Raw genomic sequence first — 19,328 nt, 5'->3', positions numbered from 1 at the left:
GCGACGTCATGTAACCATGCTAGCGACGTCATGTAACCATGCTAGCGACGTCATGTAACCATGCTAGCGACGTCATGTAACCATGCTAGCGACATCATGTAATCATGATTTAAAAAAAAAATATATATATATATATATATATATATTGTATGTATTAATTATATGATGAATAGAAACGGAGGAGTTACTGTATGTCACATATGCAGCTATCGAAAATATATGGGAATGTCTGCTCAATCCAAACAAACAACCAACCGATTGTAGCATTACCACAAAAATGGAAGAGGCAAGTGGAATAGGGAGAAGGTAGGGAACTTGTTTGTCTGCCATATATTAAAAGATACAAATTGGCTGAAAGGAACTGGCATAAATAGAAAAATATACCAGTTTCATCTGAGGACAAAAGTATTGACAGCTGCACCATACAGAGAGAGACAAGAGATACAAAAGATTTTTGATGTACTGATTCCATGGCACATGGTTTATGAACTGATAAAAAAAAAATACTTGATTCAACACTTAGAGATTTTAAAAGTACATTTTTATACAAAATTCTTGCCACCAACAGAATGCTATATATATATGGGGTATAAAACAATCTCAGCTCTGTAGATTTTACTGCGAAGAGACAGAATCACTAGATCATGTATTCTGGTATTACCCTTGTGTAGCTTGTTTCTGGTCACCGGTTCAGGAATGGTAAAAAAATAAATCACAACATTCATTTAAAATGAATCTTACAAATAGCAGTGTTGGGCAATTTGGAAAGCCATAGCCAATCAATAAATAATCTAATAATACTCGTTGGAAAGGGTTTTCATCTTTAGCTCACGATCTGCAACAAAGAGCTACAGTTAGTTTCAGAGTGGGTGGCAACGAATAAGATAGTCTTAAATATTAAAAAATCTAAACTAAAAAAGCATTGTATTTGAGACAAATCATTCACTAAACCCTAAACCTCAACTAAATCTTGTCATAAATCATTTGGAAATTGAGCAAGTTGAGATGACTAAACTGCTTGGAGTAACACTAGACTGTAAACTGTTACGTTCAAAACATATTGATGCAGTAGTAGCTAAGATGGGGAGAAGTCTGTCTATAATAAAGCAATGCTCTACCTTCTTAACAACACTATCAACAAGGTAGGTCCTACAGGCCCTAGTTTTGTCACACCTGGACTACTGTTCAGTCGTGTGGTCAGGTGTTGACTTGGCAGGAACTAATGGGGATCCATAATAAACCCCAGGAAGAGTAGCTGCTGCCTTGACAAGGACTAATGGGGATCCATAATAAACCCCAGGAAGAGTAGCTGCTGCCTTGGCAGGAACTAATGGCGATCCATAATAAACCCCAGGAAGAGTAGCTGCTGCCTTGGCAGGAACTAATGGGGATCCATAATAAACCCCAGGAAGAGTAGCTGCTGCCTTGGCAGGAACTAATGGGGATCCATAATAAACCCCAGGAAGAGTAGCTGCTGCCTTGGCAGGAACTAAATGGGGATCCATAATAAACCCCAGGAAGAGTAGCTGCTGCCTTGGCAGGAACTAATGGGGATCCAAAATAAACCCCAGGAAGAGTAGCTGCTGCCTTGGCAGGAACTAATGGAGATCCATAATAAACCCCAGGAAGAGTAGCTGCTGCCTTGGCAGGAACTAAATGGGGATCCATAATAAACCCCAGGAAGAGCAGCTGCTGCCCTGGCAGGAACTACATGGGGATCCATAATAAACCCCAGGAAGAGCAGCTGCTGCCTTGGCAGGAACTAAATGGGGATCCATAATAAACCCCAGGAAGAGTAGCTGCTGCCTTGGCAGGAACTAAATGGGGATCCATAATAAACCCCAGGAAGAGTAGCTGCTGCCTTGGCAGGAACTAAATGGGGATCCATAATAAACCCCAGGAAGAGCAGCTGCTGCCTTGGCAGGAACTAAATGGGGATCCATAATAAACCCCAGGAAGAGTAGCTGCTGCCTTGGCAGGAACTAATGGGGATCCATAATAAACCCCAGGAAGAGCAGCTGCTGCCTTGGCAGGAACTAAATGGGGATCCATAATAAACCCCAGGAAGAGTAGCTGCTGCCTTGGCAGGAACTAATGGGGATCCATAATAAACCCCAGGAAGAGTAGCTGCTGCCTTGACAGGAACTAATGGGGATCCATAATAAACCCCAGGAAGAGTAGCTGCTGCCTTGGCAGGAACTACATGTATATGTAGCAGACAAGCTGTAAAAACACAAAATATATACAATATGTGTCCTCTGAAGGGGGGGGGGGGGGGACATCATGTAATCATGCTAGTAACATCATGCAATCATGCTAGCAAACATCAAATATGAACATGTTAGTTATACACATCGAGTCACTACGGCCGGGATTCGTACTAAGGCCGTGATCTGAATTGCACCCACATCCCACTGCACTTTACTTTCCCACACTGGGTCATGGTTGGAGGGATAACTTCTGCAATAGTACTACAGAACATGAATGATGTTTCCAGCCAGCCAGAACTGTTTCAGCGGTTGTTGAGGTGAGGCGGACTAGCGGTCACTTACCTGCTCAGTTATAGGCTACCAGTTACTGATTGTGTTTTAAAGTGGTTGTCAGTTCTAATTTCATGTACTGATTGTGCTCTACCAGCCTAAGTAGAAAAGGCTTTGATTATGTCAGATACAACTAATAGCTTCGTGTCATGGTTTACAGTTTAACCATGAGTGGGGCTGGTGGGGGTGTAAGGAATGGATGTTAGTGTTCAGGGTAGACAGTCCACTTCCCCATCCCTCCCCTAGGTGGCAGCAGCTACAGGGTCATACCCAGTACTGGTTCTGCTGTAGAGTGGGAGGTGTGGTCCTAATGACCTGGTCTGAACTCTCTGGATTTACAGCTTTCAACGAGCAGCTCGGTACCGAGCCCTGATTGGCGAAAGGAAGTGGCCTGTCCAAGGCAAGACTTCCAGGGCCGCTTGGGCTCAGCGGAGTCACTGTTACCGTGGGAACGGCCGCGCTCCTCTGCGGCTGGTCGTGATAGGCCGGTGGGGTTGAGGGCGATGGCAGCGGTTTCAGGGTCAGAGGTTTCTGCTTCCTCTTCCTGTTGCGTCTCAGCAGTAGAAACAGTACCACCAGGATGATGACCAATAGGAGCAGGACCAGGAGAGGTAGGATCACCAATAGGGGGTTGGAAGTCCTCTGCGGGTATGACTCTACTCGGACCGGTGTCATCATAAAGGGCATCTCAGAAAGGACTTCTCCTCTACCCATGGTGGGTTTTCCCAAAGTTGTACCTGTCGAGTCGTTGCGGTTGGTGTGTCCCCAGTGATTGCGACCTTTGAACTTCTGGTGGGTCTTGCTTGGTCTCTGTGTGGAGAGGAAGGAGGTGGACAGGGAGGGTAGTGCTGTCCCAATACCAAACACTGTCGTCTGGTTCGTTTGGTTCAGAGACGGAGAGAAAGGACTGCTGGTGGTCAGGATGGGACTCTCTGTTCTTCTGACTAGTGATGGATCGTATGGAACGACAGTGAAGCGGAACTCTCCCTTGGCAGGTGGGACGTTCTCCGCTTTCACGACAAAAACCAACGAGTCGTTCAGCTCCTGCACTTCAGTCATGTTAGCATTGAGCTCGATGGATAACCTCTCCTGCTTCACATCCTGAAAGGAGAAAGACTCCACCGGTTCCGTTTTCATACCAGCTTTGGCTTTTCCTCGGGCCAGCTTGCCGTACTTTGGCTGGGACACGACCTCGAAGATGGGGTCGCTGCCTGTTAGAGAAGCCAGCTCAGTTGCATTGAGAAAACCAGCGTTGAGTTTGACCACAATGCCATTGGGTATTCTCACCCTCTTGCCAAACCTCACCAGGGGCTTAACTGTGATGTTGACAACCTGATTCGTCAGGTTAGCTTCCGACGTAAATACAATGAACTCAAAGCTGTCCTGACCAGATGTGACGCTCGTCATTTGATAAAACAAGCGACCAGTCCTTAAGTCCTCCTGCTCAAACTGCCTCAAATCCTGGTTGTCCAGCCAAAGGATCTTTCCGTACCGCGGCAGCTTGGTGATCCGGTAGTGAACCGCTGTGTTTTTCCCGTTAGTCTCTGCAGCCAGACTCCCCTGGGTTAACGCTACACAGGTCTGACCCTGCTTCAGAGCCAGCCCTGTGTTGTTAACCAGGGAGATGGTGATCTCTGTCAACTCCAGGTTCAATAGCTTGTACACCGGCTCGTGGTGGCCGTCCGAGATACTGAAATAGAAGACCCCCGAAGCCTGGCTTCCATCGTGGACAAAGTAAACCTTCCCACTGTTGATCTGAGCCTGAGTGAAGGACACCACAGACTCATTCAGGCTTCCTCCCAGGGCCAGATAGCCGTTGTCGGGCTTGCTGACGACAGTGTACTGGATGTCCTCTGAAGGGTTGTCCAGATCTTCCACATTGAGGTTCTGCAGCCCCAGGGCCACTATGTCCCCCTGTACCACACTCAGGCTGGGGGCTTTGGTGTTCAGGACGGGTGGCTGGTGGTTGATCGGGACCACTGTGATGTTGAACCACTCTTCTAGCACCTGGATAGAGAAGAAAAAGATGACTTCATTGTCCAATGTACACAGAAACTGCTTTGGCGTTTAGAGCAGAACTTCAATGTCTTCAATGAGGCAATTAATTTAGCGGCATACACAATTACAGTGCCTTCGGGAAAGTATTCAGACCCCATGACTTTTTCCACATTTTGTTACAACCTTATTTTAAAATGGATTAAATCAACATTTTTTCTTTATTAATCTACACACAATACCATATAATGACAAAGCAAAAACAGGTTTTTAGACATTTTTGCAAATTTATTAAAATAAAAAAACAGAAATACCTTATTTACATAAGTATTCGGACCCTTTACTCAGTACTTTGTTGAAGCACCTTTGGCAGCGATTACAGCCTTGAGTATGATGCTACAAGCTTGGCACACCTGTATTTGGGGAGTTTCTCCCATTTTTCTCTGTAGATCCTCTCAAGTTCTGTCAGGTTGGATGAGGAGTGTCGCTGCACAGCTATTTTCAGGTCTCTCCAGAGATGTTAGATCAGGTTCAAGTCCGGGCTCTGGCTGGCCCACTCAAGGACATTCAGAGACTTGTCCCAAATCCACTCCTGCGCTATTCGCTGTGTGCTTAGGGTTGTCGTCCTGTTGACAATTGAACCTTTGCCCCAGTCTTCAGTCCTGAGCGCTCTGGAGCAGGTTTTGATCAAGGTTCTCTGTTCTTTGCTCCGTTCATCTTTGCCTCGATCCCGACTAGTCTCCCAGTCCCTGCCGCTGAAAAACATCCCCACAGCATGATGCTGCCACCACCCTGCTTTACCGTAGGGATGGTGGCAGGTTTCCTCCAAACGTGACACTTGGCATGGTAGAGTCTGTACACTCTACCATAAAGTTCTGATTGGTGGAGTGCTACTGAAATGGTTGTCCTTCTGGAAGGTTCTCCCATCTCCACAAAGAAACTCTGGAGCTCTGTCAGAGTGACCATCGGGTTCTTGGTCACCTCTCTGACCAAGGTCCTTCTTGCTCAGTTTGGCCGAGCGGCCAGCTGTAAGTGTCTTGGTGGTTCCAAACTTCTTCCATTTAAGAATGATGGAGGCCACTGTGTTCTTGGAGACCTTCCATGCTGCATAAATGTTTTTGTACCATTCCCCAGATCTGTGCCTCGACACAATCCTGTCTCGGAGCTCTACAGAAAATCCTTCAATCCCATGGCTTGGTTTTTGCTCTGACATGCACTGTCAACTGTGTCACCTTATATAGACAAGTGTGTGCCTTTCCAAATCATGTCAAATCAATTGAATTTACCACAGGTGGACTCCAATCAAGTTGTAGAAACATCTCAAGGATAATCAATGGAAACATGATGCACCTGAGCTCAATTTCGAGTCTCATAGCAAAGGGTCTGAATACTTATGTAAATAAGGTATTTCTGTTTATTTTATAAATTTGCTAAAATGTCTAGAAACCTGTTTTTGCTTTGTCATTATGTGGTATTGCTTTGTCATTATGTGCTATTGTGATGTCATTATGGTGTATTGTGATGTCATTATGGTGTATTGTGATGTCATTATGGTGTATTGTGATGTCATTATGGTGTATTGTGATGTCATTATGGTGTATTGTGATGTCATTATGGTGTATTGTGATGTCATTATGGTGTATTGTGTGTAGATTGATGAGGAAAAACATGTATTTAATACATTTTAGGAAAAGGCTGTAACTTAACTAAATGTGGGCAAAAATCACGGGTCTGAATACTTTCCGAATGCACTGTGTGTACATACAGACAAAATCATGATTGAATATAAACAGACATGTACCAGCCCAGCCATAGACAGTAGGCTACATGTGTGGAAAATGCAAGCTAGGTTACATATCATACACACCTGGCTGACGTCTAGAGGGCGCTGGGCCGGCTTTCCCTTGGGGTTCAGCCAGGCGTCGAAGACAAAGCTGTCATGGCGCGTCTCAGAGTCGTCGTGGCGGTACGTGATGCCATACTCGTCGAGGATGTACTGGGAGAAGTTAGGTTTCTCCACACTGAGGTGCCTCTCTCCCACCACGATAACGCCATGCCGGGGTAGAGACATGACCTGGAACCAGACCTCATGGGAGTTGCGCTGGGGCGTGGGCAGCTTGAACATTAGGTTAGACGCATCCAGCTTGGACTTGTCGATGACAACACTGGCACCCTCTGTCACCACTGCACCTAGAATGCAATGAGAGACGAGCGTCTTTAACTTCACTAACATTTCACCAAACTTGATTTGATTAACAGAACAAATGAAATGTATTAGAAATATGTAGCTAACATTTCGACTACTAGAATAAATACCTGAGGCGATCAGGAGGAAGCCTGCTCGATTGCCCCTTAACTGCATAATATTCTTTCTTTTTTTTTTAATAACCATTATTTATAACATTGCATATTGGGCTGCACATGATCTTCACCCATTTTACCAATGATTTCCCCCGATGACACACCTGTGTTAGCGAGGAGCAATGATTTGCGGTCGGTTCCAGCATTCTCATAGGAGATGTCCATCCTGAAGATCTGGGTCTCCAGGAGAGCCGGTGGTGAAAACACCGAGAAGGTCATTGAGTCCATGGCAGACCATCCAACCGACTCCACAAAACTTTGGATGTACAAAACCTCCCCCTGGTCCACCTGACATACACAGAATAAGAAGGAGAAGTAGAAGGGGGAGAAGGTGACGGAGAAGAAGGAGAAGAAGGAGAAGGAAAAAAAGGAGAAGGAGAAGAAGGAGAAGGAGAAGAAGGAGAAGAAGAAGGAGAAGAAGATGGAGAAGAAGGAGAAGAAGGAGAAGGAGAAGAGTTAGATACTCAATTTAGCAAACCCTCATCCCATGGTCCACCTGAGACCACTAATCAGTGAAGGCTGGTGTTACTATAAATCGGACAGGCAAGGCCACAATATGCTCACTTTTGCACCCGTTTCAACGTAGCCGAAACACTAAAGAAAGCATTGAATAAAAACACTGAACATCAACAGCTTTGGTATGAAAAAAACAACATCTCTTTAAAAAAAACACTAATAATTCAAGACATGAACACTTGTTATGAGTCACTTCCTCCACTGGAGAAGATCTTGTCTGAAGTTGATATTCAGAATGGAAACAGATTCATAATGCATGTCTTTGTAGTCAGGTGTTGCTCCACAGAGATTGGACAGTTTGACCGAAGGTTTATTCTTGTTTTGTAAAACTTTTTGTGGTTTGATTGAATGGATAGGACAGTGGAGATTAGACAGGTAACGTGAGCCAGAAGGGCAGTGGGTCGGTTTTCAAACCCACGCTGACTCTGCTACTGTACGTGTAACGGGGTGAGTGGTGCGCGGGTTTACTCATAACCTGCGGTGATATCCGCGAGACGGGTGGGTTTAGGGTCATTGAATATTGTGTGGATGAAGGGTGGGTGGGTTGAATAAAGGGAATACAGTGCAGTAAAAAAAACTCATAAATGTATAATTCTTGGGCAATTCATATCTATAGGCTATTTTGATGTTTTTCTTTCGTATTTGTTAAAAATCTGGCATTAGTGTGTAAGCCTAATGCACGCCGAATGAAACCTGGCACAGTTCTATTCTGTTTCTCAACATTAAAAACCTGGCACAGTTCTATTCTGTTTCTCAACAATAAAAACCTTGCACGGTGTAACGGTTTTCCTCTTCGTCTGAAGAGGAGTAGCAAGGATCGGACCAATGTGCAGCGTGGTAAGTGTCCATAATGAGATATTTAATAAATCACTCCGGCCGCAAAACCTGAACCTATAGGGGAGGGTCTGGGTGGGCATTTATTGCGGTGGTGGCTCTGGAGCGGGACTAGGACCCCACTCCACCATAGTCTCGGCCCCCTTCTGGGACACCTTAGGAGCGGCAACCCTTGTCACCGACCCTGGATTGGAGACCCTAGTAAAGGGCACCACTGGACTGAGGGGCGCCTCTGGACTGAGGGGCGCCTCCGGACTGAGGGGCAGCTCCGGACAGGAGGGCGGCTCCGGCAGCTCAGGACAGACGGGCGGCTCCGGCAGCTCAGGACAGACGGGCGGCTCCGGCAGCTCAGGACAGACGGGCGGCTCCGGCAGCTCAGGACAGACGGGCGGCTCCGGCAGCTCAGGACAGACGGGCGGCTCCGGCAGCTCAGGACAGACGGGCGGCTCCGGCAGCTCAGGACAGACGGGCGGCTCCGGCAGCTCAGGACAGACGGGCGGCTCCGGCAGCTCAGGACAGACGGGCGGCTCCGGCAACTCAGGACAGACGGGCGGCTCCGGCAACTCAGGACAGACGGGCGGCTCCGGCAACTCAGGACAGACGGGCGGCTCTGGCCTGGAGAGAGAACCTGGAGGGAGGAGACGGAGAGACAGCCTGGTGCGTGGGGCTGCCACAGGACCCACCAGGCTGGGGAGACCTATAGGAGGCCTGGTGCTTGGAGGCACCGGAAGAACCGGACTGTTGGGGAGCACTGGAGCTCTGGTGCGCAGCCTTGGCACCACTCCCCCAGGATGGATGACTACTCTAGCCCGGACCCTCCAGAGTGCAGGCACAGGTTGAACCGGGCTGTGGGGGAGCACTGGAACTCTGGTACGCAGCCTTGGCACCACTCCCCCAGGCTGGATGACTACTCTAGCCCGGACCCTCCAGAGTGCAGGCACAGGTTGAACCGGGCTGTGGGTGAGCACTGGAGATCTGGTGCATACTACGCGCACCTCCCCCTTAGGCTCAATTCCCACATTCGCCCGGCACGAGCGGAGCGCAGGCATAGGACGCACTGCACCCTCCCAGCACCCCGAAGACACAGCACGCAGAGCCGGCGCAGGATACCCTGGACCGAAACGGCGTACCGGAGACCAGACACGCTGAGCCGGCACAATACGCACAACACTCACATGACACTTTCGGGGAGCTGTCCTATAGCGCACCGGGCTATGGGCGCGTACTGGCGACACCGTGCGCTTAACCGCATAACACGGTGCCTGACCAGTACAACGCTGCTTACGATAAGCTACCTCCTCATATCGCCGCTGCTCAGCTTTCGCTGCCTCCAGTTCTTCCTTGGGGCGACGATATTCCCCAGCCTGTGCCCAGGGTCCCTTACCGTCTAGTATCTCCTCCCATGTCCATGAGTCCATAATCCTCTGCTCCTGTTTAACATGCTGCTTGGTCCTTGGTTGGTGGGTGGTTCTGTAGCGGTTTTCCTCTTCGTCTGAAGAGGAGTAGCAAGGATCGGACCAATGTGCAGCGTGGTAAGTGTCCATAATGAGATATTTTAAAACAATCAACAGAACACTTAACAAAAGTACAAACGAACAACCGAAACAGTCCCGTATGGTGCAAACACAGACACAGGAAACAACCACCCACAAAACACAATAGAAAACAGGCTACCTAAATATGGCTCCCAATCAGAGACAACGACTGACACCTGCATCTGATTGAGAACCATACTAGGCCAAACACATAGAAATATAACAACAGAACAAAACATAGAAAAACAACATAGAATGCCCACCCCAACTCACGCCCTGACCAAACTAAAATAAAGACATAATAAAGGAACTCAGGTCAGAACGTGACACACAGTTCTGTTCTGTTTCTCAACAGTGCTGCCAAAGAAATGAAGACTTATTCAATCAAAAACAATGACCGACCAAGCTTCCTGTTAATGTAACACAACATTCTTCCTGCATGTGTTGGAATTTATATCCTGTTGAGTTTCTTTGTGTTCATTTCTCGCTGTAAATATTATGTTTTCCCAAACAGTACGGGCCCGATTCAGACTTAAGAAATGTAGGCCTTTCCTACTCACGCCTTTCTTACACACTTCTCAGCAGGGGTTGGAACCAAAATTATTTTCTAAATCGTTTTGTTCTGAACAGAACCATTATTTTTTAAATTCCTTTCCACAGTTCCGACCTTCAAAATAAAGTTCTGAACCGGGTTGAACCACCAAAAAGTAGTTTTAAAAAAATATTTAATTTCTATTCCTTTTTAAACCTCTGAAATTGACATATTTTTTTTTACATTTAACTCAACTACATTAAATTACATCACCATTCAGTTGTTTACATGCGCAATGAACAGACACGTGGGTGGGGAGAGAGCGAGAGAGGGTTGAGGAGGAGGCTTGGCTTGAAGCGCCTGGGTATCTTGTTATTGTCACGCCCTGACCTTAGAGATCCTTTTTTATGTCTCTATTTTGGTTTGGTCAGGGTGTGAGTTGGGGTGGGCATTCTATGTTTTTGTTCTATGTTGTCTATTTCTATGTGTTTGGCCGGGTGTGGTTCTCAATCAGAGGCAGCTGTCTATCGTTGTCTCTGATTGAGAACCATACTTAGGTAGCCTTTTCCCACCTGTGGTTTGTGGGTAGTTGTTTTCTGTCTTTGTGTCTGCACCAGACAGAACTGTTTCGTGTTGGTCTATGTTTGTTATTTTGTCTTAGTGTTCTGAGTTAAATAAATATCATTGACACGTACCACGCTGCACCTTGGTCCACTCCTTCTTCATCAAACAGCCGTTACAGTTATGAAATGCTTTATCTGAATTATATCTACAGAGGAGGAGCTTCTATGGAGGAACTTTGAATGTCTTTGAACTTCCCGAGAGTTGGCGTAAAACTGGACCGGAGCTAGCTAACAACTTGTATGTGCAGTGCGGCACCAGAATTAAAAATATGTCTTACCTTTTTGTAATTAATAAATCCAATGTGAAACGTGGTAACTATAGTAGCCTTAACTAGCATTGAAAAAGTGAACCCATTCTTCTATCATGAAAAATCTCTCCCTAATTTCTGAATCACCCTTGTAACGTCAGTAGGATACAGCTAAGCTTCGGAGGGGGAGGGGAACGAGCAGGTGAAGGGGTAGGTAGCCTACACGCTGGCAAAGATATTCAGCTGGCAGGCAGACACTGGAATACGTTTCTGAATGACAGAGTGAGGGCATTGCATATTCACTTTGTTTTTTTGTGGGCCAAAAAAACATTCCCGGAATGTAAAAGAAAATATATTGGTAATTTTAAAATACAGTGGTTTGATTGATCCTGAAAGTTGACATTTTCAATTGTTCAAATCCATGAAATATTGTAAGGTGAGATAAGTGTACAATAAGAGTTGAATAGTAGTCCTATAAAATCTACCTTGATAATCCTCATCCTTCACCCCTTGGTGAATAAAAGTTATTCTGATTCTCTGAGATGCTCGGCCCCGTCCTATCCTATCCCAGCATTTATTTGTTATTATGTGTTTATTTGGATCCACACTAGCGTTTGCAGAAGCAGCAGCTAATTTTTCTGGGGTCAACAAAAAAAACACAAAACATAACAAGTAACAAAGCACTCATACAGTGATAAACAAGGACAGCCTTATAAACTTCACGGTGGAAAAGGTGATATGTTGATATGTTGACATGCTTCAGGGTGCTGTCATGTGACTGGTTTCACATTTTGTCTCCAGCGATCATACGGTAATTGTCATTTATATTTACAATCACCTTATCTAAACGGCTTATTTACCCAGCTTTAATCAACAGCTCTTCATTAATTCGGCCTACCTGTAGAGACACCTCCATTAATACGGCCTACCTGTAGAGACACCTCCATTAATACGGCCTACCTGTAGAAACACCTCCATTAATACGGCCTACCTGTAGTAACACCTCCATTAATACGGCCTACCTGTAGTAACACCTCCATTAATACGGCCTACCTGTAGTAACACCTCCATTAATACGGCCTACCTGTAGAAACACCTCCATTAATACGGCCTACCTGTAGAAACACCTCCATTAATACGGCCTACCTGTAGAAACACCTCCATTAATACGGCCTACCTGTAGACACACCTCCATTAATACGGCCTACCTGTAGAAACACCTCCATTAATACGGCCTACCTGTAGAAACACCTCCATTAATACGGCCTACCTGTAGAAACACCTCCATTATTACGGCCTACCTGTAGAAACACCTCCATTAATACGGCCTACCTGTAGAAACACCTTCATTAATACGGCCTAACCTGTAGAAACACCTCCATTAATACGGCCTACCTGTAGACACACCTTCATTAATACGGCCTACCTGTAGAGACACCTCCATTAATACGGCCTACCTGTAGAAACACCTCCATTATTACGGCCTACCTGTAGAAACACCTTCATTAATACGGCCTACCTGTAGACACACCTCCATTAATACGGCCTACCTGTAGAAACACCTCCATTAATACGGCCTACCTGTAGAAACACCTCCATTATTACGGCCTACCTGTAGAAACACCTTCATTAATACGGCCTACCTGTAGTAACACCTCCATTAATACGGCCTACCTGTAGAAACACCTCCATTAATACGGCCTACCTGTAGAAACACCTCCATTAATACGGCCTACCTGTAGTAACACCTCCATTAATACGGCCTACCTGTAGAAACACCTCCATTAATACGGCCTACCTGTAGAAACACCTTCATTAATACGGCCTACCTGTAGTAACACCTCCATTAATACGGCCTACCTGTAGAAACACCTCCATTAATACGGCCTACCTGTAGAAACACCTCCATTAATACGGCCTACCTGTAGTAACACCTCCATTAATACGGCCTACCTGTAGAAACACCTCCATTAATACGGCCTACCTGTAGAAACACCTTCATTAATACGGCCTACCTGTAGTAACACCTCCATTAATACGGCCTACCTGTAGACACACCTCCATTAATACGGCCTACCTGTAGACACACCTCCATTAATACGGCCTACCTGTAGAAACACCTTCATTAATACGACCTACCTGTAGACACACCTCCATTATTACGGCCTACCTGTAGAAACACCTCCATTAATACGGCCTACCTGTAGAAACACCTCCATTAATACGGCCTACCTGTAGACACACCTCCATTATTACGGCCTACCTGTAGAAACACCTCCATTAATACGGCCTACCTGTAGAAACACCTCCATTAATACGGCCTACCTGTAGTAACACCTCCATTAATACGGCCTACCTGTAGAAACACCTCCATTATTACGGCCTACCTGTAGTAACACCTCCATTAATACGGCCTACCTGTAGAAACACCTTCATTAATACGGCCTACCTGTAGAAACACCTCCATTAATACGGCCTACCTGTAGAAACACCTCCATTAATACGGCCTACCTGTAGAAACACCTCCATTAATACGGCCTACCTGTAGAAACACCTCCATTAATACGGCCTACCTGTAGAAACACCTCCATTAATACGGACTACCTGTAGAAACACCTCCACCACACCTCCATTAATACGGCCTACCTGTAGAAACACCTTCATTAATACGGCCTACCTGTAGAAACACCTCCATTAATACGGCCTACCTGTAGAAACACCTCCATTAATACGGCCTACCTGTAGAAACACCTCCATTAATACGGCCTACCTGTAGAAACACCTCCATTAATATGGCCTACCTGTAGAAACACCTTCATTAATACGGCCTACCTGTAGACACACCTCCATTAATACGGCCTACCTGTAGAAACACCTCCATTAATACGGCCTACCTGTAGTAACACCTCCACCACACCTCCATTAATACGGCCTACCTGTAGACACACCTCCATTAATACGGCCTACCTGTAGAAACACCTCCATTAATACGGCCTACCTGTAGAAACACCTCCATTAATACGGCCTACCTGTAGAAACACCTCCATTAATACGGCCTACCTGTAGAAACACCTCCACCACACCTCCATTAATACGGCCTACCTGTAGACACACCTCCATTAATACGGCCTACCTGTAGAAACACCTTCATTAATACGGCCTACCTGTAGAAACACCTCCACCACACCTCCATTCATACGGCCTACCTGTAGTAACACCTCCATTATTACGGCCTACCTGTAGAAACACCTCCATTAATACGGCCTACCTGTAGAAACACCTCCATTAATACGGCCTACCTGTAGACACACCTCCATTCATACGGCCTACCTGTAGTAACACCTTCATTAATACGGCCTACCTGTAGAAACACCTCCATTAATACGGCCTACCTGTAGACACACCTCCATTAATACGGCCTACCTGTAGAAACACCTTCATTAATACGGCCTACCTGTAGAAACACCTCCATTAATACGGCCTACCTGTAGTAACACCTCCATTAATACGGCCTACCTGTAGAAACACCTCCATTAATACGGCCTACCTGTAGTAACACCTCCATTAATACGGCCTACCTGTAGAAACACCTCCATTAATACGGCCTACCTGTAGAAACACCTCCATTAATACGGCCTACCTGTAGTAACACCTCCACCACACCTCCATTAATACGGCCTACCTGTAGACACACCTCCATTAATACGGCCTACCTGTAGAAACACCTCCATTAATAAGGCCTACCTGTAGAAACACCTCCATTAATACGGCCTACCTGTAGAAACACCTCCATTAATACGGCCTACCTGTAGAAACACCTCCATTAATACGGACTACCTGTAGTAACACCTCCATTAATACGGCCTACCTGTAGTAACACCTCCATTAATACGGCCTACCTGTAGAAACACCTCCATTAATACGGCCTACCTGTAGTAACACCTCCATTAATACGGCCTACCTGTAGAAACACCTTCATTAATACGGCCTACCTGTAGACACACCTCCATTATTACGGCCTACCTGTAGACACACCTCCATTAATACGACCTACCTGTAGTAACACCTCCATTAATACGGCCTACCTGTAGAAACACCTCCATTAATACGGCCTACCTGTAGAAACACCTTCATTAATACGGCCTACCTGTAGAAACACCTCCATTAATACGGCCTACCTGTAGAAACACCTCCATTAATACGGCCTACCTGTAGTAACACCTCCATTAATACGGCCTACCTGTAGAAACACCTTCATTAATACGGCCTACCTGTAGAAACACCTCCATTAATACGGCCTACCTGTAGAAACACCTCCATTAATACGGCCTACCTGTAGAAACACCTCCATTAATACGGCCTACCTGTAGAAACACCTCCATTAATACGGCCTACCTGTAGAAACACCTTCATTAATACGGCCTACCTGTAGAAACACCTCCATTAATACGGCCTACCTGTAGTAACACCTTCATTATTACGGCCTACCTGTAGACACACCTTCATTAATACGGCCTACCTGTAGACACACCTCCATTCATACGGCCTACCTGTAGTAACACCTTCATTCATACGGCCTACCTGTAGTAACACCTCCATTCATACGGCCTACCTGTAGTAACACCTTCATTATTACGGCCTACCTGTAGAAACACCTCCATTAATACGGCCTACCTGTAGACACACCTTCATTAATACGGCCTACCTGTAGACACACCTTCATCTCTTTGATCTCCACCCAAAAAACGAATAGCGGATGAATAGAATTCTATTCTCGTGCTCAAGTTCAAGGTCAGAACTTGCAAAGAGAAATGAAAAAGGGAATGACGTTCTGTTTACATGCTCTTACCTCGGGAATACCTAGAAACTCCTGGGTTCATTCTCACAGAGCGTCTCAGAGTAGGAGTGGTGGTCTAGGATCCGCCCCCCCCCCCCTTTTTATCCATGTAATCATATTCATTATGATCTTAAAAAAGGCCAAAGTAAACCTAAATCAGCAGCTCTGCTCTCACCATTGTCTGTGTGAAGGAGGAGACATCTACAGTAGAGTTATTACCAAGCAGCGTCACCAGTCTTCCGAGTTCGGGTCGACGAATCACGTTGAAGATAATGGTACGGTTGGATCTCTTGTCATTGGTCACTGCCTGCAAATCGTCCCTGGCGATTGGTGTTGTAGAGCCTGTTGGGAAAAACTATGGGTAAACAAACACTCCAACATTTTATTTTATTTCACCTTTATTTAACCAGGTAGACTAGTTGAGAACAAGTTCTCATTTACAACTGCGACCTGGTCAAGATAAAGCAAAGCAGTGTGACAGAGTGCGACAAACAACAACACAGAGTTACACATGGAATAAACAAGCGTACAGTCAGTAACACAATAGAAAAAAAAGAAAGTCTATATACAGTGTGTGCAAATGGCGTGAGGAGGTACGGCAATGAATAGGCCATAGTAGCAAAGTAATTACAATTTAGCAGATTAACGCTGGAGTGATAGATGAGCAGATGATGACGAGCAGATTATGGTGTGTAAGTAGTGATACTGGTGTGCAAAAGAGCAGAAAAGTAAATAAAAACAGTATGGGGATGAGGTAGGTAGATTGGGTGGGCTACTTACAGATGGGCTATGTACAGCTGCAGCGATCGGTTAGCTGCTCAGATAGCTGATGTTTAAAGTTAGCGAGGGAAATGTAAGTCTCCAGCTTTAGCGATTTTTGCAATTCGTTCCAGTCAATGGCAGCAGAGAACTGGAAGGAAAGGCGGCCAAACGAGGTGTTGGCTTTGGGGGTGACCAGTGAGATATACCTGCTGGAGCGCGTGCTACGGGTGGGTGTTGCTATGGTGACCAGTGAGCTGAGATAAGGCGGGGCTTTACCTAGCATAGACTTATAGATGACCTGGAGCCAGTGGGTCTGGCGACGAATATGAAGCGAGGGCCAGACGACTAGAGCATACAGGTCGCAGTGGTGGGTGGTATAAGGCGCTTTGGTAACAAAACGGATGGCACTGTGATAGACTACATCCAGTTTGCTGAGTAGAGTATTGGAAGCTATTTTGTAGATGACATCGCCGAAGTCGAGGATCGGTAGGATAGTCAGTTTTACGAGTGTAAATTTTGCGGCGTGAGTGAAGGAGGCTTTGTTGCGAAACATACTGTGTACGGACCCATGAACACAGTCACAATCATGTAACATGCCTATACTGTAAGTCCTAGGATATACATGAAGATAGATAAAGCCTTTTAATGACTGACTTCTTGTTTTGAAAACTGCCTATGTGGCATCGATATGAGTCAGAAAACATTTGTTCTAGTGTCAAAATGTACGACAAAGTTGTAAAGTGGATAATTTTGGTCATAAACTGAGATTTGAGAGAAGGTATAAAACGTAATGAAGGAGATCGTAACAGTTTTCCATGGGTTGGGTTCATTTCCATCCTGTCCACAATTTTTGTAATTTTTTTTTATCCCCTTTTCTCCCCAAATCGCTAGTAATTACTATCTTGTCTCATCGCTACAACTCCCGTACGGGCTCGGGAGAGACGAAGGTCGAAAGCTATGCGTCCTCCGAAGCACAACCCAACCAAGCCGCACTGTTTCTTTAACACAGTGCGCCTCCAACCCGGAAGTCAGCCGCACCAATGTGTCGGAGGAAACACCGTGCACCTGGCCCCCCTTGGTTAGCACGCACTGCGCCAGGCCCGCCACAGGAGTCGCTGGAGCGCGATGAGACAAGGAAATCCCTACCGGCCAAACCCTCCCTAACCCGGACGACGCTGGCCCAATTGTGCGTCGCCCCACGGACCTCCCGGGCGCGGCCGGCTGCGACAGAGCCTGGGGGCGAACCCAGAGACTCTGGTGGCCACTGCGCCACCCGGGAGGCCCTCCTGCCCACAATTTACAGCACCCAAAGTGATCAACATCAATATTTTGATTTGTTTAACACTTTTTTAGGGGTTACTATTCTGATTCCATATGTTTTCTATCATAGTGTTGATGTCTTCACTATTATTCTACAATGTAGAAAATAGTACAAACAAAGAAAAAGCTTGGAATTAGTAGGTGTGTCCAAACTTGTACTGTTTATCAAGTGGACGCTATTGTCTGTTTTACCTCAGAAATAGAGGCAAGACGACAGGCTATGGTTTTATACTGGAACTAAATACAGATCACCTACAAGGACGGACCTTTGAAAAGCACAATGTGTTTCATGCTTTAGTGTGTCATGAGGACTTTTCAATCGGTGCTATAACAAGGACAAAAAAAAAACCACACTGCACCTACATATTTTTGAATATCGAAACTCCCACTATAAATGAACATAAAATCGCAATCATAGTTATTTATAAGAGTATATTACGAGGGGAGTCAGCAGTAGAGTAGTCAACTTGTGTGTAAATGAACAAAATATCACAAAGCTAGAAAGACAAGACGTTTGAAGTGGTATAGTGCGCTGCTCTGGCACCCCAATGGTGGAACAAACTCCCTCACGACGCCAGGACAGCGGAGTCAATCACCACCTTCCGGAGACACCTGAAACCCCACCTCTTCAAGGAATACCTAGGATAGGATAAAGCAATCCTTCTGCCCCACCCCCCCCCCTTAAAAGATTTAGATGCACTATTGTAAAGTGGCTGTTCCACTGGATGTCATAAGGTGAATGCACCAATTTGTAAGTCGCTCTGGATAAGAGCGTCTGCTAAATGACTTAAATGTAATGTAAAATGTATAGAGGAAGTTAAGAGAATGATCTCTTCTTCAGCTGTCGTGTGAAACGCATTAGAGCAGGCACAGACAGAGTTCCTTAACTATCTCCACTCATCCATCCACTGCCTGGAAAGCCCAGTACACTGTGCCAGCTGGCCATTAGCTACCGCCATCAATCAAAACTGGGTTCAACTACTATTTGAAATATTTAAAAGACTCTTCGCTTTAGCTTTAACCTGCCTGAAGTGTCAGACGGGCATGTCTGCAGCTACTATGTTGGTCCCATTGCGCCAAAGATATAGAATGTGAGATGATTTCAAATAGTATTTGAACCTAGTTCTGTCATCCATCCTCACCTAACTCACAAACCAGACTCCTCAGCCTCAGCCAGGACAGTCAGAGTTTGGCTAAGGGTGTGTACGGTCTGTGTACGTCTGTG

General features: G+C 45.8%; 1 protein-coding gene across 1 annotated transcript in view; it reads right to left on the bottom strand.

Moving 5' to 3' along the window:
• Positions 1 to 523: 523 nt before the first annotated feature.
• LOC129826783 (chondroitin sulfate proteoglycan 4-like) overlaps positions 524 to 19,328 on the bottom strand; it is a 91,706-nt gene continuing 72,901 nt past the window's right edge. The window contains exons 12-15 of the mRNA XM_055887857.1: positions 16,197 to 16,363; positions 7,001 to 7,184; positions 6,403 to 6,725; positions 524 to 4,547 (exon numbers count right to left, since the gene is read on the bottom strand). Of these exons, the coding sequence (XP_055743832.1) occupies positions 2,805 to 4,547; positions 6,403 to 6,725; positions 7,001 to 7,184; positions 16,197 to 16,363 (2,417 nt within the window). The 3' untranslated portion in view covers positions 524 to 2,804. The remainder of the gene's footprint in view (positions 4,548 to 6,402; positions 6,726 to 7,000; positions 7,185 to 16,196; positions 16,364 to 19,328) is intronic.

This window comes from Salvelinus fontinalis, chromosome 28 (assembly GCF_029448725.1).
Source record: "Salvelinus fontinalis isolate EN_2023a chromosome 28, ASM2944872v1, whole genome shotgun sequence".
Lineage (NCBI taxonomy): Eukaryota > Metazoa > Chordata > Actinopteri > Salmoniformes > Salmonidae > Salvelinus > Salvelinus fontinalis.
This window is presented reverse-complemented; position numbering and strand designations above follow the sequence as displayed.